The sequence below is a fragment of the Pistacia vera genome, unplaced genomic scaffold, assembly GCF_008641045.1.
Source record: "Pistacia vera cultivar Batoury unplaced genomic scaffold, PisVer_v2 Contig152, whole genome shotgun sequence".
NCBI classification, from domain to species: domain Eukaryota; kingdom Viridiplantae; phylum Streptophyta; class Magnoliopsida; order Sapindales; family Anacardiaceae; genus Pistacia; species Pistacia vera.
This window is the reverse complement of record NW_022195597.1, coordinates 928,568-948,348: the sequence shown is the minus strand read 5'-3', so window position 1 is coordinate 948,348 and position 19,781 is coordinate 928,568. Positions and strand designations below refer to the sequence as shown.

At 34.7% G+C, this 19,781-nt stretch overlaps 3 protein-coding genes across 3 annotated transcripts; all 3 read left to right on the top strand.

The window, feature by feature from the left end:
- Positions 1-5,574: 5,574 nt before the first annotated feature.
- On the top strand, positions 5,575-8,202 carry LOC116124474 (40S ribosomal protein S25-like). The gene is made up of 4 exons (XM_031410212.1): positions 5,575-5,729; positions 6,256-6,330; positions 6,458-6,592; positions 7,893-8,202. Exons 1-4 carry the CDS (start codon positions 5,727-5,729, stop codon positions 8,004-8,006), a joined length of 327 nt encoding a protein of 108 aa, XP_031266072.1. The 5' UTR covers positions 5,575-5,726; the 3' UTR covers positions 8,007-8,202.
- A 961-nt stretch (positions 8,203-9,163) lies between these two features.
- LOC116124374 (uncharacterized protein At2g27730, mitochondrial-like) lies at positions 9,164-13,093 on the top strand. The gene is made up of 4 exons (XM_031410095.1): positions 9,164-9,386; positions 10,668-10,789; positions 12,028-12,066; positions 12,630-13,093. Exons 2-4 carry the CDS (start codon positions 10,688-10,690, stop codon positions 12,843-12,845), a joined length of 357 nt encoding a protein of 118 aa, XP_031265955.1. The 5' UTR covers positions 9,164-9,386; positions 10,668-10,687; the 3' UTR covers positions 12,846-13,093.
- Positions 13,094-13,416: 323 nt separating this feature from the next.
- On the top strand, positions 13,417-19,322 carry LOC116124467 (N-carbamoylputrescine amidase-like). The gene is made up of 9 exons (XM_031410205.1): positions 13,417-13,701; positions 14,008-14,056; positions 15,753-15,844; positions 16,013-16,164; positions 16,256-16,302; positions 16,406-16,439; positions 17,893-18,059; positions 18,480-18,576; positions 18,668-19,322. Exons 1-9 carry the CDS (start codon positions 13,610-13,612, stop codon positions 18,841-18,843), a joined length of 906 nt encoding a protein of 301 aa, XP_031266065.1. The 5' UTR covers positions 13,417-13,609; the 3' UTR covers positions 18,844-19,322.
- The last annotated feature ends 459 nt before the right edge of the window (positions 19,323-19,781 follow it).

The window sequence follows — 19,781 nt, the reverse complement described above, 5'->3', positions numbered from 1 at the left end:
GCGTATGGTTCATACGGTGTATAAGTACGAGACTAATCATGTTTCGTACAATAAAGCCTATTTGGTCATGCGTTGTTCATATGCGGAAACGAACGATGGTCAAGAGGGGATCCATTGACTCGAAAATATAGGATCGGGAGTACCGCTGACTCCATCCGGATTCGAGTTCCTAGACGAACATCGATAAATGTCGGAAAACTGAATCTCTGGCCAGAGTCTATTATTAGTCATACAAAAGTAAGTTTGTGATGACAAGTTCCGGACATATTGATCAACAATTCGGTAGAAGATCGAGTTTAGGATTTTGACGTTCCATGAATCCATACTCGATTAGGATATCTCAATGGAGGGACTTTACCTGCATGGTACGTATGATCTGAAATGGGTTCGATGAAGTATTTCTTCATCGTGGTTTAGGGACTATGGCACATTGCTAGATGTTTACCATAGTCGTTGGGCCTCCGGACAGGTTTCCGGATTCATCCAGAACCGGCCCACGGCTAATCCACGGTAGACCTACATGGTCACACCAATAGCCTTGAGAAGTTAGAGAAGGATGAGAGAGAGAAATGATTATCCGAAGAGGGCTAGCACCTTCCGAGGGTAATAACGGGATTTCTATGGTAATAGTTACATAGAAAACTATTTGTGACATTTTAAGGATTAAAATGGTCAAGCAATAATTAATTATATTTAATTATTATATCTTAAAGTGTTAAGATTAAATCTTAAAGTGTTAAGATTAATGAGATGAACAAAAATAACCTTTTAATAGTTAAAGGGTAAAAGGGTAACTTTATGGGTTGTCATTGTAAACTAGTTTAGTTTACATGGGCCCTTGAATAATATTGATTATTCAAAGGGTAGCATAATAAATTCGTGGGGTCCCTTTATAAAATAAGATTTTATTGGGCTTTGAAGTGAAAAATAAATAATTGCAAAATTGCCCAAGTATATATAAATGCAAAAGGTTGCATTTTTGTTCATAACACACATTGTTCACTCAAAGCAAAACCAAAACTCTCTCTAAAAGCCACGACCACTCTCTAAACCTCTCAAGGTGGTGTTAAAGTGTGGAGGTCTCATTACTTTGAGGCTGATCTTCATCAATCCAAAGCAAAGGAGTAGGTATAATCTCTTTTCCAAGCTTTGTTTGAAAACCGGTTTTTAGAATCCATGCTTTCATGCTTTCATTCTCCATCTCCACCACTCTTCATGCATGCTGAATCTTTCATACACTTAGCCCTTTGGAAACTCCTACAGGCATATTACCCTCTTTCGATAATACCACCATAGTGGGAGCATTCTCGTACTCTCCTCCTGCCTCTATCTCAGCCTGGCTGTCCCTACTTAACTCAAAATCCGACATCGGGTATTTGAATGCTAAACCTCCTTCACCACGATCGACTCGGTCTAACAGATCAACGGGATGACCGAATCAACCTTCACCTTGAAGGATGAAGTTACGTTTGACTCCAAAAGTTGTCACTCTGCTCGATTAAGCACCCCGGGTGAGCCGAGTGGAGATAGCGAGTAAATTGACCTTTTCTCATCTCTTCCAAAAACCCAACTCCCAAAATTACCAAATACTCTCCTAGCGACCCCTTCGCTCTTAAAACAAAATCCCTAAAGCTTTTTTCAAAATTCCTAAAACGTTAACCAAAATCCCCCTTAAAAAAAAAAAAAAAAAAAACACTTTACTAACCCCGAGGTCTAGCTAAATCCAAGAATGCTCACTCAAACTTCTAGAAACTTTAGGCAAAACCGAGGAAATCAAAAAATACCAAACCATTCTTGTCCAAACTTGTCAAAACTACTCCAAAAAAGAAAGGAAAGCAGAAGCAAAGAAAAGAGAATCAATTTCTATGACGAAGAAGGGATTTTACCGTGAAAATTTGTTGAAATCCTAAACAAGACTTCAACGGCGACCAAAGAAAACTTTGAGAGAAAAAGAGAACAAAGAGAAGACGAAGATGAACAGTCGCCTCAAGGTTTCCCCCTTTTAATCACCCAACCTAATAGAATAACACACGACAATAGCCAATTGGCTACGACTCTTCAATTTCCTGCTTGAAAGAAAGAGGAGATCCTAATCATACACATGCCATACGATAAGACCACCTTGGGGATCCCAATCTCTTGTTTCGAGCTCAAAGTCCACATAACCCTACAGTACACGTGCCCCGCTCTCCCATCGCCACCTAATTGCACTCACATAGAGCTCGACTCACCCGAGCAAACCGACTTGATTCCCAGTTCAAGAAGCAGACAAGATCTGCCTTTCAAAGTGCAGACCACACGGACATTCAGCTTAACTGGTCGACTGAATTCTAGAAAGGGTCGCTCATCGCACCCTATCACTCGACTTAGTCAGCGGAGTGGACACAACTACAAGGATGTGCCTCGCATCTTAGCACTTGGTTTGATCAACCGAGTGGACACAATTACAAGGATTGCGCCTCGCATCCTAGCACTTGACTCGATTAGTTGAGTGGACTCAACTACCCAAGAATGTGAAGGTATAACCAGCAGAGGCACTTTACATCTTTCACCAAGACGAGTCATCTTCACTCAGTCAAGGGAACACTTGCTCGTCCTGGTAGACCGCCTTTCAGCTTGGTTAACCTCCCTTTGAACCAGTTACTCTCCAAGCTAAATACTTTTTAGCTTAGAGAATGGGGGGCTAACTATGGGGGTAAACAATTAGTTGGGACCATATTAGACCCAGACATGCATGTTCCACTACAACAACCCAAGGTTATGATCCTATTTCGGTTGGGTCAACATCAGAACTCGTGATGTGGGCCAAGACATGTGCCCCAAATCCAGCCTTCCTCCAAAATGGGAGACACCAACAGCCCACCTAAGGCCGGGCCTTCCAAACTAAGAAAAGTAGGACTCTTCCTGTTTGGTTCTATCCTAATTTGCACAAGATTCTGTATCTTAGGTAAATTAGGACTCTTATTACTAATAAGTCAAGTGAACCAGGATCTTTCCTATTCACTAGACCTCTTCCCTTATGGATTCAGAGTCGTATCAGGATATGAAGATCCTACAACTATTATATAAATAGGGGTCACTCCTCTGTTTAGGCATTCAATCTCAATACCACCTACTTGCACCCAAGCTTTTACTCCTAAGAGCTATACACCTACGATGTGGTTCTATTCTTCGACTTAACCTCTGGTAACCCTTTCTTCCCTTACCCTTGCTAAATTTCTCGTTCAGCCTTATTGACTTGAGCGTCAGAGTGCCTACGGTAGACATCACACTGGTGTCTACATAAGCTTCATGCTTGTTTGCTTTGTGTGCAAGTGCATCGGATTGTCAATGGCCTCAACCTTACGAGATCAGACCTTACTTCTATAACCGTAGATTTTAGCATCTACAATTATAATGAAACTTTTTTTGTATATTGTATGCGACTATTACCGTATATAGGTAATGTAATTGGTCCATTTGATACTTGAGGGTGGAGAACAAAAATTGAAAATAAAAAAGGGACTAAAATGTAAATTTATTTTTATAATAAATAATGAAGTGAATAAACCTTTAAAACAAAAGCCTTGAAGGTCTAAAAAATGAAAGAGTAATACTACATACACAACATTTCTCCTACAACATTATGTAGTAAAATATGATTAGCTGATTTTAAATTAAAATTAAACTTTCATCCAATCATCTTTTATAGCATAATTTTATATGAGAAATGTTGTATGAGAATGTTGTATGTGTAGTATTATTCAAAATGAAAACCATGACAACTTTGTAATTAGTTTTGTAGTGAATATTGTTATCTTGCCAAAGATTATTATTAAATTTTATGTCAATCAAGAGCTTTTTTTTTTTATAAATAAAGGTGAAAAATATGTTGATGGTTCTAGTAAATAAAGTCACGTTTATTGTTATCTTGATTCTATTTCTATTGTACAAAATAAAAGTTTAATATTTAGTTACAATTGTGTATATATTATTATAGGTTTAATTATATATGAAAATTGATTATATATTTGATTAGTTATATGAAAATTGACATGTATTTGATTAGTTATTAAATAATACTGATATACAAAAAAAATTGATTAGTTATTATGGACAAATATAATTTATAATTAAATTTGTAACAGTGTTCTTATGATCTTAATACAATTCTATATTTTATATAGATGATGAAATTCTGGTTGCAATGTATAAATAAGCCATATATTTAGAGTGAAATCTTTTCACAATAGTCAAATACAACCTATCCCAAAAAAAAAAAAAAAAAAAAGATCAAAACCTAAAAGATATATAAAGCATGTGATTTATTTTTTGTTTATAATAATTCAAAAGCTGTTGTATTTAACTATTGGGAAAAATTATAAACAAAAAATAAATCACATGTATACCAAAACAGTATAACATATATTAATTATAACTAAAATAGTTCATCATAATATACGTATCAATTTTCAATATAAGTAAATATTCTATACATATTTTATATATATAAAATAAAAAGTTATTTAAAAAAGGTTAAATAGACCTCCAAGATATGATAAAATTACAAAAAAATTTATTCCGTTAATATACTATTAAATGAATAAGTGAATCCTTAAAATTCACAAACTTATGAGTTTGTAAATATTATTAAATTATTTTTTTACCGTTTATTTTAACATTAAAACTTAAGAGCAGAAGAATTATGGGTGCGTTTGGTTTATTATTTTGGGTAGGATTTTGGAGATAGTATTGGATAGTTGAATAGGGGAGCATTACGAGATAAAATTTAAAAATTTATGAAAAAGGCCCCAAAGGTTTGCTAATTTAATAAACACCCCAATATATTAAAATATTATAAAATGACAAAAACACCCCTAACACCCACCAGATTCCGGCCACCACCGCCGGAATCTGGCCGAAAAATTGGATAACCACAAAGTCCAGTCGGATCTGGTGGGTATTCGATCGATATGGCCTTTTCCGGCCATATCCACCACGGATCTTATCAGAAAATGCCAGATCTAAGGCCGGATGTGGCCTTTGATGGCTGGAAAAGGCCAACTTTGGTAGTCAGCGACGACCAAAGATATGGCCATCGTTGTCTGTCAACGATGGCCAAGATTTGGCCGTCGTTGACAGTTAACGCTGACCATTTTTTTGGTAATCGCTGACGGCCAGATCTGACCATTACCGGTCATTTCCGGTGGTCTTGTGACTGTTGTGACAGATTCCAGCTACCACCGGTGGTGGTTACCGGAATCTGGCAAGTATTGTGGGTGGGGGTGTTTCTGTTAGTTTTTAAACTTTTTTATGGGGGGTATTTAGTGAGATTAATAAACTTATGGGGCCTAAAATAATTTAAAAATATACTAATATTTTGAGAATAACGTGCCAAACAACATTTGAAGAATAGGATTGGAAATATGAATAAAAACAATAAGCCAAACGCACCATATATTATTTCAAAAAGTTTCGAATTTTTGTCTTTTTATCATATCTACGGGATTAACGTCATTAACCTTAGTACCAAAATTTTGAAAAAGGAGAGAAAATATTATCAATACATGTCTAAACAGTAAACACTCTAATTATGGAAGTGCACAGCACTACATGCGCACGTTAGTCAAAATAAGTCAAAACCCTAGCACGCCAAACCCTATATTTTGCTTTTCTCCACTATTTTCTTCTGTGCTGCCGCATCTCCTTCTTCACTCCAGACTTCTCCTGCGACTACACCAAGCATAATGGTAATCCATCTTCAAGTCCTTCGCCTTCTGTTTGATCTCTGAAAAAATCTCACGCAAATAAAATGAGAAAAATATGATCCTGTTTAGTAGATTTGGTATCTATTAACTAATGTTTACTCCATTGTTTAGTACTTCATCTCATCCAAAATTTTTCTAAGTGACCAAATAATTTCTATTTTCTTTTTTCATGTCTTTTCTTAGTAATTAAACAGAGAAAATGAGATAATTATCTGATATTGCTTTTAGATTTGTTAGCTACTGTAACTAGATTAGCTCAGTGTAATTAATTGCTTATAGGTTTTTCTTAGTGCCCCCAGGTGACTATGATTTATGTCTGAGATATTTACTGTTTTCAATATTTATTTCTTTTCTCAACATGAACTTGTAACTTAATTTTTATTTTTGAAAGGGAAAATGAGAAAGCTGAAGCTGATGTTTTTGAGTGGATTTGATTTAATTTCTTAAGTGTTAGCATGTCATTTTTTTCTTGAAATGAAAAAAAATTGTGTTCATATTATCGTGGCAGGCGCCGAAGAAGGATAAGGCCCCACCACCATCCTCAAAGCCTGCGAAGTCTGGTGGAGGGAAGCAGAAGAAGAAGGTAAATTAGTCTATGGATTTTGATTTATTGAGTTCAGTTTGTAGTTTTCAGGTTAGTAGTCATGTTCATGAATATGTTATGTTATATGAATATGGGTGGACAATTTATTCTGCTTGATGGATTGCAGAAATGGAGCAAGGGAAAGCAAAAGGAGAAGGTGAACAACATGGTTTTATTTGACCAGGCAACGTATGACAAGCTTCTTTCGGAGGTTCCCAAGTACAAGCTTGTTACTCCTTCAATCCTATCTGACAGACTGAGAGTACGCACTTAGCTTATATAATTTTAGACTTGATTTATTTTTGGTGATTGTTTCACTTGTTAGATTTAGAACATTAAATATTGCATAGTAAATTAATAGTTTGCAACTTTATGTGAAGCTATCTGGAATATTATTATATATTTTCAATTAGCCTTGATTTTCTCAAATGTCTAGCTTATTACATCTTATCCAAAGATTTATTGTTATTACAGAAGGTTCTATATCGAATAACATAAATAAAGTTAATGCTGATATAGGAGAATGTTTTTTATGCCTTAACATCATGTGTTTTAACTATTGGCATTGTGAAAGGCTATAATTTTGGTTGGTGGAAAAGGAAATGGGAGGGGAAAAGAATGATGGAAGGGAAATGGAATAAGTGGTGTGTAATTGAATTCCCATATTTGGTTTCTGTTCAACTGTGGTTTCCCTACAAAATGAGTGTGCTTCTAGACTGGTTTACTTTTTTGTTCTTTCAATTTGATACCATGATTTTGCTTATGGTGAAAACATATATCTAGCGATGTTTCAGTTGCATATGTCCAAAAATTGGCCCCACATGCTTGATATGCAACCCATAAATTTGGTTATTGGCTTATGAAAATGTCATTCTAGCTTTGAGGGCATGGGCCCAAAATTGGATCTGCGCTCCATTGCTATATATGTTAAATGCGATATGACTATTGCATCTTTATAGAACTGTACTATTTTATTTTTTCTTACTATTGCATCTTTATAGAACTGTACCATTTTATTTTTTCTTACCCTTCATTTATGTATTGTTGTTGATTTTATTTTATTTTTTCTGTTGGTTGATTATATTCTGTATCAAGCATCACTATTTTGCCCAATGATGGACAAATCAACAGTATTGAATGGTTGTGTTTCGTATTCATAATCTTTACATGCCACCACTCTCTCTCTCTCTCTCTCTCTCTCTCTCTCTCTCTCTTATACTATATGTGTGTGTGTGTGTGTGTCTCTCTGTGTATGTTAGTGTGTACCTCTTTGGTGGTGTGTAAAGGTTCTGATTAGTGCCACTAGTGTATACCATGTATGATCTATTCTAAGCTATGAGATCTGAGGGCAATTTCTTTTTTATATGCTATGCTATTTTTGTGTTCTGTATTTTCTGATTAAATTACACCTATTTTGTTTAAGAAATTTTGAGGTGCAATGTTAGTCCTTGATCAATACTAATATCCACTTGAGTGCATATGCATTTTTGACTAATTATGGAGTTAGACAATTCATTAAGAGTTGGCATGATGTTTGTTTGTTATTTTTTCTCCATTATCAGATCAATGGGTCATTGGCACGTAGTGCAATTAATGATTTGATGGCAAGAGGTTCTATCCGGATGATATCAGCTCATGCTAGCCAGCAGATTTACACAAGAGCCACCAATACCTAGAGGAAGAAAACCATATTCTCACTTTGTCATGGATAGATAGGTTGTTTCCATCTTTTACGTTAGGAAACCGTTATGCTGACGAGTCTATTTTTTCCCCATAAATTTTGATCTTCATGCTTGTTATTTTGATGGAGGAAACCATTTTTGTTTTTGTGCTAATTAAAATTGTTCAATTGTGTTTTTTAGTGGCACAAATGAAAGTTGTTGAAATGATATTTTATTGATTAAGCCAACAACCTTCTTATTTCCTTATCGTTACTTTTTGTCAGAAAAATAGCCTTGTTAACTAGTTTTTCTGTTTCTACCCGTTGAGTTTTTTTTTTTTTTTTTTTTTTTTTTTGTTGTTTGGGTTACTCAACTGCTTGTACGATCTGCAAATACTATACCTATATCTATTGCCTTATATTACCCTAATACTATTTTTTTAGTAATTCTACCATAATCAAAAGAAAACCATCTCCTCTTGACTATTACTTGATTTGCAATCTCTACCCAAATGAAATGAACAATATGCAAAATGAAAACAAAAAATTTAATTTCTTGTTCAATATTATTCTGAATATTGACCCTCCATTTAAACATAATTTACATAACTATGTCAATAGTTCCAACAATACAAAACAGTTCTAAGTAAGAGACAGAAAACCCTCCTCAATAATACTATTACTCAAGCCAACCGTTTCATTCTTAAATGCAATCTCAAGAATCTGAAAAACAAAGCAAAACCAAGAAACATATTTAAGAATCTTAATTATAATTTCCTAATTTCTATGAATCTGCTACATGTTTAATATTCATGCAGTAGGGACAAATGTGAACTTTCACGCATATTATGCAATTGCAACTGTCATGTATCATGCATTTGATGTAATAATGATATATTCTTAAATGTGTATGAATATCAATATTCACTTATCTTAAATGTGTATGCATTTGACACGTTTAATATTCATGCATCCTATATCATCACAAGCTAACTTTAGTGGCTTTACGATTTTCTTTTTATTTTAAAAAATTAAATATCAATATCAATATTCACTTATCTTAAAATATTTAAAATTAAAAACTAATTAGAGTTTAGATGTCAAATTAATTAAGCTTTTTATAATTTAAAGGCAGATTTTATTCAATCCCATTATAATTACTCCAATTTTTTGTTATATAAATTTTTACAAACTTAAGATTAATATTAAAAATTGACTTATCCTAACGATTTCTTTCTTGAATCAGTCGGTGAGCATCTTCTTTCCCGTAAATCATATCGATTGGGTCCGCTTTAAAACCCCCATCAAACCCTATACAATTACAACTAGGAAACTAAGCAAAAAAATCTCACCATTTCATTCCTACATCGCTCTGTGGACCGCTTCATTTGCCGAAGTAAGCCATTTCAATTTCTTTAAACCTTAAAAATTAAATTTACTTCTATTTCTTTTCTCAATTTCTTTTCGTTTAAAAATTGTTAGATTTTATGTTCTTGAAAATTTTTCCAGTCGCCGACTCTTGATTTTTTGATAGTGGTTAATCGGGGTTATATTTCGCTTCCAGTCTCTTCTGTTCTCCTTTTATGTATTTTTCAATTTTTTAATACAATGATTATTATGTAATTGATGGATTTGTTTATCATTTCATTTATTGAAAATCCTGCTAATGCTTTTTCTTATTTGTGGGTCGATTTTAGATATTTACATTAGCATTAGCTGGGTTAGGGTTTAGTTATTTGGATGTAGTAGCTCATTTAGCTAACCCAATTTCATAATGCTCCGTCTGGTTGAAGTTTTGATAAGCTTGGATGTAATTTCTCCAAATATAATGTGATTCGATTATTGTGAATTTGTGATATAGCATAGTCTTTTTTATTATACAATATCGGTCAGGTCATTAGAATAGCTATTGGAGAAGCTATTTAAACATATTTTGAAATTTTGTTATCTCTGGAAATACCAATACAATGTGAAGGTAGTTATTCAACTGTTTTTCATGTGTATAATTTTAGAGACATTCAATTTGGAAATTAGGAATTGGGGTTGACCTGTGAAGGATTCATCTCATTATTAGTATTATTATTGTTGTTGTTTTTTTATTTGTTTGCTTTATCAATGAACTCATTGGCAGACTGATATATTGTAGGTTTGTACAGATACATAGCATACATGAGTGCAAAAATGATTTCATGGTTTAGCTAGAATTATATATTCATGGCCATCAGAAGCTGCATTCCCTTCTGTTGTTATAGGACAGCTGATGAATTGATGTTATGGGTTGCTTTTGGAGGCTGGTTTATTTTGAGCTTTAAAGAAATAAACGATGTTTTATTTTAGCAAGGTGTAATATTCTTGTTGATTGCCACCAAGTTTTCAGTTGACAAGTTTGTGAAATGAGCCAGCTGTTTGAATTGGAGAAATGTTTTTCTCTTTCCCTTGTGTCGTTACAAAGCTACATTCTGCTTTTTAGAATTTGGACAGGGTTGATAAGCCGCCAATTTGGCAGTCAGCAAGTATATGAAATGAGCCAGATATAATCTGGGGAGTTTTTTTTTCTTTCTTTTCCTTCTGTAGTTACAAAACTACATTCTGTCTTTTAGAGTTTTGGACTAATTTCATTGGTTGATCAAGTTTTACGGTTGTTTTGGAAGCTCATTGTTCATTGTTCTACTTACAGGGACTACATAATTAGCTATCATGGCAACAAGGAATTTTGCAAGACATGTTTCCCGAAGATTGTCTAGTGGTGGCAAAGTTCTTAGTGAGGAGGAAAAAGCTGCAGAAAATGTTTACATCAAGGTAATGTACATATTATCTTTGATGTATACACTTAAGCTTTCTGTGTGTGTGTCTGTGTGTATGCACATTTACAGAGGACATTGCATTTTGTGTCTGTGTGTAAGCACATTTAGAGAGGACATTGCATTCAGTGTCATTCTGATAGAAACCCCATGTTTCTCCAGCAAAAGATCACTCACAAACAACCACTGAGATCACTCTGAGACTCCAATAGTCAATAACCCAGAAATTCCAGTCACACCAGAACAGTTCAACCACTTCAAGACAATTGAAAAACACAAGCAATACTGAATAACCTCAATATCTATGTTGAATAACAATTTTGTGACATCACTACTCTAATAACAGTTCATCAACAACTAAAATTAAGCATAACAGAAGATAAACATAAACCAATACATTAAGATGAATTTGCATACAAATAAAGAAACCCGCTGGACTTCGAGGGCCAGCACCTCTCCAACCCCTTTCCCTTTTTACAATTTACCAATGATCCAGATAGATCCTTCCCATTCTCTTTTATTCTTCGTACTCTCTTACTATAACCGAATTCAGCTCCCCATCAATCAACACTTGCCACTTGTCACTCTCTCATAAACCTCGTACCACCCACACCTCACGCATACAGCCTGACAATTAGTCCCTCATCCCCTTTTTTACACCTTTTTTTTTTTTCCTCCCATACACTAATGTGTTGTTGGTCTCATCACATACTGTTGTATCAAAGTGATGATTCTTTCTCCCTTTTTAACTGGGCATCCTGTAAGTAGGTAAATACATGGGTGCAAACTTAAGTTTTACCTGGAATTCACTGTAACTCAGGGTCTTGGCATCGGCTTATCAAGATACCTGCTGTAATAAGTTGTGCTCTATGTTTCTTATCAAAAAATAAAAAATAAAATCAATAAACACGTACATGTATATTTTTCCTACTTTATGGTGTTCTATTGTGTTAGAATGGCGACTTGCTCAAATTCACTGAATAATCCTTAATAGTAGATACTAGTATTGGTATGCAGGAACCACAAAACATGAAAATTATGTATGTGGATGAGACAGTGTTATTATACTTTTATCCTGAGTTAGACTTTTATAGTTGATTCTTTAAGACAACATGTGCTTGCTTTATCAATATTTTTGTGAGTGACAAGAATATGTATTATAGTTTGAAATATTTGCTTGTATATATTGCGGTGATTCTTTTGGACGCTGTTTCATAAATATTTGTAATATTGCAGAAAACTGAACAAGCGAAATTGGAGAAGCTGGCACAAAAGGTATGATCCAGTTTTTGCATTTAATGGTCTATTTTGAGGGCTCAATAGGTTATATGCCAATTTTTAGAATGTTCTAGTGTTTGAGCACTCAGTAAAAGCTTTTGGTTGCAAGCTTCATCAAGATAGATGTTATGACTGCTTGAGCGCTTTTTGTAACATTAGTTTAGGGTTTTTATAGAAAAGAGAAATTTTTTTGTAGAATCTTGATGCACAAACAAGTGTATTTGCCATGTTTATCGAAGCTCTTTACTCTCTAGAGCTTTTAGGAGTGTCTTTGTCCATGTTTAACTCTTTAATTCGGTAGATAGATTGGATTAGGCTCCTCATTTGGAAACTTATTTTGGTAAAATCTATGTAAAATTCCCTGTGCACAACAGTCCAGATCATGTCGTCGTTGAGGTGTTTAGTAATTCTGAGCTTCCTCTGTCTGTAAGATCAATCTAGAAAACATGTTGGACTGCTTTGCCAATTAATATATATATATATTTTTTTCTCGGAAATTTTATGAGCTTGTGGTAGAATGGTAATAGCCAAAACCTATGCTTTATGAATCATAATTTCAGGGACCCAAGCCAGAAGAGAAACCAGCTACTACCTCAGGGGGTGGAGGTGATGCCAAACCAAGTGGCTCGGCCCCAACTGCTGGAGCATCAACCGAGAAAGTATCAACTGACAAATACAGAAACTATGCAGTTGTGGCAGGTACTGTAACTGGTCTTGGTGCTCTGGGATGGTATCTCAAATCACGCGGGAAGAAGGAAGAGGAAGTTCAGGACTGAGAATGACATGCATGTGATGAATATGAGAACAATGGACGATAGCTCCCATGACTATCACATCTCACTGAATTCATGTAGTAATTAGAATAAATCAAACTACTTCATGTATTGTCTCCATTTTGTTTGTTATTCTCTGCTTATTTCGACAGATTATAGTTTTCTTCAATTTGCTTATATCCTGAGTCTGGCAATGGTGTTCCAGAAAATGGGTTTTTGTTTTAGCTTTATAAGAACTGAGCATCCTCCAAGTTCCATTGCATTTTATAGTTACAACATAATCAAATTGCATTTAGTTTTGTGGTGGGATAGCAAGCCATTTATTTTAAACACAGTATATAAATTCATATATACAAATTATTATATAACATTATTTATTCACTTCACTAATTAATTATGACCTTGTAAACCAATGGAATAAAGTTACCAGCATCACTACTAAACGTTTAAGATGAACTTTTTATTTTTTAGTTTAAATCAAAATTATAATATACCTTAAACGGATTAATATACATAATCTGAAGAGAGGGCTATTTTTTTTTCCTTTTTTATGTGATAAAATTGGGATGATAATTGGAGTGGTAAAATTTTTAAAACCCTTCCCGTGATGGTAACCTACACCAAAATCCACAAAAATCCCAAAGTTGTTTTTGTCCCAGAAAATAAAATCTACAGACAAGAACCACATTGACGGTGAGTTGGGGAAAAAGGTCAACAACCACCACTTCTTCACATCTGAGTTTTGAATTCTCGTCAAGAAAGTAGAAATGGAGAATGGAAGGAGAGGTGAAGTGGTGGTTTCAGCTCTGCAGTTTGCTTGCACCGATGATGTCTCCACTAATGTTGCCACTGCTGAAAGGTCCTTTTCCTTTCTTTCGCTTTTCTAACTCAAATATGATACTTTCGTAGGATGCTTTCATTATTTTCTTAAATTTCCGCTGTTCTATGATTGCCTGCTACTTGCCTCAAGGTGGGTTTCATTTGATTAATTCTCTGAAAAAGTTTAAGTTTGTCTTCAAATATCACCCAAGCACTCACGTTTCTTTTAGGTGAAATTCATTCCTGGAAATGATTAAGCATGACTTATCTGGCCTCTTTTATTATTATTATTTATTTATTTTGTACTATTGCACTTAGTATTCGGATTAACCTTCCATCTCTGCAGGTTGGTTAGAGCTGCTCATGCAAAGGGTGCAAACATCATCCTTATTCAGGTAACTGCTCTTTATTTTAATCATGTATTGTTCATATCAGAGTATATATATTGCTTCCTTTGCCTTTAGGCTCCATTTCATGGACGCACGCACACTGGAGGTATCTTTGAATTTGCATCATGTTTTAATTTATTTGCTTTTCTGATTTCTTACACACTTATTAACTCATTATTCTGTCCTGTAACTAAAAAACAACTCATTTATTTGCTAAATTCTAGATTTTAGAAGTAAAAGGAGGCTTACTTGTGAATACATTACCTTGAGTTGGTGTAGAGAGTTTAAACTATTTGATATATTTATCCTTCATCTTTGAACAGTCGTGCCATATAGGTCTCAACTTGAGAGTTTTTGGATAGGTTCTTTTGCTTGCTAAATTTTTATTTATTTTTTATGTTTATTGAAAATTTCTGGAGCAATGTTGTCTTCAAACAAGGTTAGGTAATTTAAAAAAGAAAGAGATACTGGTGATAAAAGTCAAGATGGGTGGAGAAAACTCAATTATTTCGTAATTGTTGAATTTTTTCCCAACCAAAAAATGAAAATTTTTAAAAACAGCTATAGGGGCTGCTGTGAATTTTGTGTGGACTGCTAATCAGTTCTTGTGGGCATTCAAAGTGATTATTTATCTATGGTTGGCCTTTGGTGGCATTCCTTGTTCTTGGGTGGATCTAAAAGAAGTCAGTGCATTATGGATGTTGTAATGGACTTCTAACAGACTTACAGTTTGGACTAACTAATCAGCCCTATATAGTGCTTTTTGATATCATCTCAATGGAGCAAGCTGTGGTAGGAAGACCATCTTGGAAGGGATGTTGGGAGAATGTGTGGAATTGGTGAAAAGATGAAGCACCATTTTTTGGATGGCTTTGTTCCTATTGTGGAAATTAATCTGAGGGGATTACTGGTGGTAATGTCACGGTGCTACATAGAAAGTTTTAATACTGTAAAAAGTGCCACCTATATTCCTGTTTTCCCTGGCGATACTTGAAGCTATTAAACTTAAGGAAATTTTCCCTCTAGCTTTTCAAAGTTTCTATGTAGCCACATAAATTTACTAACTGCAAGGTTGAAGTTGGCACGCCCTTGCTTCATTGCAATACCTTATTTTCTTCTGAGAGGAAGATACCAGAGCCTATTTATATTGTTGAGGGGACAAGTATATTTATGCTGTTTGTCAGTCAAGATTGCAAGTAAGCATCTCATCCAATACATACGATTTTCAGAAAGTTTATCATTAACATTTGGTCCACTGAAATGTGGAAGGGATTGCAATGGATGTTTCAATGCAAAAAATGCAATTTTTAGAAATGATGTCAACATTCGTAATTTCATATAGTTGCAACGTGATTGATGGAGATCTAATTTCGGCTGCTGAGCTGGTTTCGGATCTTTTTTCTGCCTTCAATAGATGGTGGAAGAGTCATTTTTCACCAAAAAAAAAAAAATAATATTAAAGAACCTGGATCATCAATAGTAATTAGATTTATTGAGCATCGATGATAAAGGGAGGAATCCTTTATTCTATTAGGTTTGAATTTATGCTTCAGTATTGTAATTGATGGTAGCATCTGTTGGTTTTTTGTCGTAAACTTGAGGAGATGATGCACATGACTTTTTCTTGTGACTCTAATTTCCAAAACCTTTTATCGAGATATTGCTTAAGCTTACATGCTGTTCTTCCTATGTTTGTCTTTAGGAACTCTTTGAGGGTTATTATTTCTGTCAAGCACAAAGGGAAGATTTCTTTCAGCGAGCTAAGCCTTATAAGGGACACCCTACAATTCTCAGGTAAATAATTTAGCTTGTTTGGCTGGATCCTTCAAACTCTTGCCAATTAAGACAGTGGCTATTAATCAGCCACTAGTGTAATTAAACATCTTTTAAGTGGAACTTCATCTGCTTCAGACTCAATTCAGTTAAAATTCTTTAAAATATGTGTACATTGTCATTGTCCAGAATGCAGAAGCTTGCAAAAGAGTTGGGCGTAGTGATACCAGTTAGCTTCTTTGAAGAGGCAAACACTGCCCATTACAATTCAATTGCTATTATCGATGCTGATGGAACCGATCTTGGACTTTATAGGAAGTCCCATATCCCAGATGGACCAGGTATCTAAAAGGGATGCTTTGTTGCTTGAATCTGCTATGATTTGTCTTTTTTGTGATTTTAAAATCTGGGGTACTTTCCCTACCTTTTCAGGGTATCAGGAAAAGTTCTACTTTAATCCTGGGGACACTGGGTTTAAGGTTGGTACTTAGCATAATTTCATCATAAGCTTGATGCTCTTCTGTAGTTTTCACGTGGTCAGTTGCCTTAACAAGTTTACTTACTAGTGGTATTGATGAACAGGTTTTCCAAACTAAATTCGCAAAAATTGGAGTGGGTAAGCATTTTTATTGAATTTCAGTATATTTATTAGATTTTGTATTTTATTAATATTTTAAATTTTGTTGGGACATGCTTGTAAATTTTAAGTAGATGAATGATTCCTATCATCAACAAAAGAAAAAAAGGGAAAGATTTCATAAACTACACCGAAACTTTTGCTAATAATCACTCAGATGGGAATTATGATAGTTTTAATAAAAAACCACGTGAGCCCTTATGCTTTCCAATTCTTTACTTTAGAGGTAGAAATATTTGTGAAAATATCATTTTTCCTTCACTTACGCTAATTTTGCAGAGTGATGAATAATTTAAGGATATTATGTTTAAATTACTTATGTCCCCCCAAATTTTCATCATGATTACTACGGCAATTAAGCTTGTAAATGCTAGAAATGCTCATATGTGTTTTTTTTTTTTTTTTTGTTACAATCAATAACCACAATCAAGCTTGAAATATAAACATCTAATTCTCTTGCACCACTTTAATTAAATGTCTCTGCATTTGTGAAATTTTAGAAGATTGTCTGGCTGGCATGAACATTAGGTTAGCCTTAGCCATCATATGGTTTCATCATTTCCCTTGCCCAACAGGTTGGGTATAGCTATTAGTAAGAAGGGAATTCCATGGTATACTGGAGAAGTTAGTCATATATAGTGAGACAGGTGCATTTCAAGTTACCTTTCATAAGGTTTATTGTAAACCTTGACTTCAATTTAATGGAGCCAAACTTGATGACTGCCGATCTTTAACCAACATTCATCAGAAAACAGGAGTTTTATACAAGTAGACATATATTAGCTTCAGAAACCAGTGTTCTTGCCATATAGGCAGTTTTGATCGGCCTTTACAGAACTATATTCCCAAAAGAGAGTTAACGGGAATCAATTCAAAGTAAACTCAGGAAAAGAGAAGGAAAATATACTGGAACAAGAAACCATTAACAAAAAGGATTTATAACTATAACAAACATAAACCACTAGAACCAAATCTGTCAAATACAGGAACTGCCAGACAAGCTTTGTAACTTTATCTATTTTATGCAGTGGGTTTTTTTTGTATGGGTTTTAATGCAAATGGTTATGGGATTCTAAGTTTATGTTGGTGGTCATCTTTGAGGCAGTGGTCGAAGATAGAAGAGGAAAAACAGTTGGGTTAGTGAAGTTCATATAGGGTTTAAAATAAAATCCTCCATGCGCATTTACAAGATTGCCCATGTCATGTTAACATACTTGGACAGCATTAGGGTTCAAGGGTGGTTTTTGATTAGCAAATGATCTAAGGTAGACTATGAATGAACTAAGATTGGGTAAACCCAAAGGATGGTGTATCAAACAAGTGTCTTTTGCAAATTTGATGTTTTCTTTATGGTCACTATTGTTTTGTTTCATCTTATTCAATGAGAAGTGAAGTTAGACAAAAGCTAATAACTACTTCCTTTTTATGCTAGCAATATGCTGGGATCAGTGGTTTCCGGAGGCAGCCCGAGCCATGGTTCTGCAAGGTGCTGAGATATTGTTTTACCCTACTGCTATCGGTTCTGAACCTCAAGATGATGGGCTTGATTCTTGTGATCACTGGAAACGAGTGATGCAAGGGCATGCTGGGGCTAATGTGGTAAGTTATGTAGACTACTTGGCCGGCAACATTGGTTTAGTAGTGAAATTGATCTAGTTTATTCCAGGTTAGCTTGCCATCTTTATCCTACGATTGTGAGCCTTACTGAAGAGTAGAAATTTGATAATATGTAGTCCCATCTCATATGAATACTTGCCAACTCTTATCCGTTTAATGGTGTTCACGATTTAATAAAAATATGGATATATTTTTATTATTTATTGTGCCTGTACCATTCCCACAGGATTATCCTCGGTCCTTGCATTTGTCTATCTTATCATGTTCCTTCCTTGTATGGACTCCAGTTGCCAATATTTCAGTGGTTAGATGTCAATGCCTGTCGTGCCTCTAAGTATATGAGTTTGTTTTGGAAAATGACAATATTTGCAAAGGAGATTGACCTAGACTTGACTGATTCAGGTACCTCTAGTGGCTTCAAATCGCATTGGGACAGAAATAATTGAGACTGAGCATGGTAATAGTAAAATTACATTCTATGGGAATTCCTTTATAGCAGGTACTTAGTTCTTCTATTAGCTTGCTATTCAGTCATACATGATAAACTAGTGCATGTTGTGAATCTGTTATATATTTTACTTTGGTGACAGGACCAACTGGAGAAATTGTTGCCACTGCTGATGATAAAGAGGAAGCAATTCTTGTAGCACAATTTGATCTTGATAAAATTAAATCCAAGAGATGTAGTTGGGGAGTATTTCGTGATCGACGTCCACAATTATACAAAGTTCTTCTGACATTAGATGGCAGCAATCCCTCAGTGTGATTTTTGTGACCCTTTACCATTATTACCTTGTAGAGGTAATAGATTGAAATCTTTTTACTTGATGAGTGATAGAAACAGTAAATTCACTTTATCATCATGCATTACTTTTGAAATATTGGAAAAAATAATGTGAACAATTATACATGAATTTATGAATAATAGACATTAAATTACGTGAAGAAAACTTCTTTTAATGTTTTGAAATTAAGCTTCATACCAAATTTAGGTTTGTGGCTGATGAGCAACTTGGGAGGCCGGTCTACAATAGGAAAGGTAGAGGTGAGAAGTAGAGGAATATTTGTTATGCATGAGGTTAGGACTTGTTTTTGGGAGGACAGGTGGCTTAATGAGATTGGATGGAAGAAGAATTCGGTTAGGAGCAAAAAGGTGTCAGGGAATAAAAGTGAGGGAGAGAAGGAATTGAGGATATTTAGAAAAGAAGGTTGAGGTTTGGAAGGGGAGGTGACTGACCCTCGAAGTTCAGTCTTATATTTATTTTTCTTTGCTGTACTTAGAATTGTTCCTATTTGTTGCTTGTTCACTGTGTAGATGATAGAACATGATCTTTGGATCTACTGTTCTATTTTAACATCAATATAAAGAGTTATTTCCTTTTCTTGATTGTGATTATTGATTGTGAATTGGTATTGGATAGATTTTTCTTGTGCTATTTGGTGAATTACAGGTTAATGTTCTATCAAGTGGTATCAGAGCACTGGTTTCTGGGTAATGGTTGTGATGAGAATGGATTCTAGAATGGATAATGTTGAGAAATAAGTTACAAAGTTAGGGGTTGAAATGGGTACTATCCGAGAATGTTTGATAGAGATACAATCCTAGGTGCGAAGAAAGGACGAAGAAGAAGCTAGCAGAACGGAGATGCGCTCATCGGGAAATGTTCGCTCTCACAAAGTAGAAAATCCTAATGGAGCTAGCGG

What these genes read in the sequence shown, in the direction of transcription:
- LOC116124474 (XM_031410212.1), top strand. An exon ending in GAGGGAAGCAGAAGAAGAAG is followed by an intron (nt 6,331 to 6,457) that starts GTAAATTAGTCT and finishes GATGGATTGCAG; the next exon opens with AAATGGAGCAAGGGAAAGCA. An exon ending in TCCTATCTGACAGACTGAGA is followed by an intron (nt 6,593 to 7,892) that starts GTACGCACTTAG and finishes CTCCATTATCAG; the next exon opens with ATCAATGGGTCATTGGCACG.
- LOC116124467 (XM_031410205.1), top strand. Translation starts at nt 13,610, where the DNA reads ATGGAGAATGGAAGGAGAGGTGAAGTGGTGGTTTCAGCTCTGCAGTTT. An exon ending in GGACACCCTACAATTCTCAG is followed by an intron (nt 15,845 to 16,012) that starts GTAAATAATTTA and finishes GTCATTGTCCAG; the next exon opens with AATGCAGAAGCTTGCAAAAG. An exon ending in TGGGAATTCCTTTATAGCAG is followed by an intron (nt 18,577 to 18,667) that starts GTACTTAGTTCT and finishes CTTTGGTGACAG; the next exon opens with GACCAACTGGAGAAATTGTT.
- LOC116124374 (XM_031410095.1), top strand. Translation starts at nt 10,688, where the DNA reads ATGGCAACAAGGAATTTTGCAAGACATGTTTCCCGAAGATTGTCTAGT. An exon ending in CAGAAAATGTTTACATCAAG is followed by an intron (nt 10,790 to 12,027) that starts GTAATGTACATA and finishes GTAATATTGCAG; the next exon opens with AAAACTGAACAAGCGAAATT. An exon ending in TGGAGAAGCTGGCACAAAAG is followed by an intron (nt 12,067 to 12,629) that starts GTATGATCCAGT and finishes TCATAATTTCAG; the next exon opens with GGACCCAAGCCAGAAGAGAA.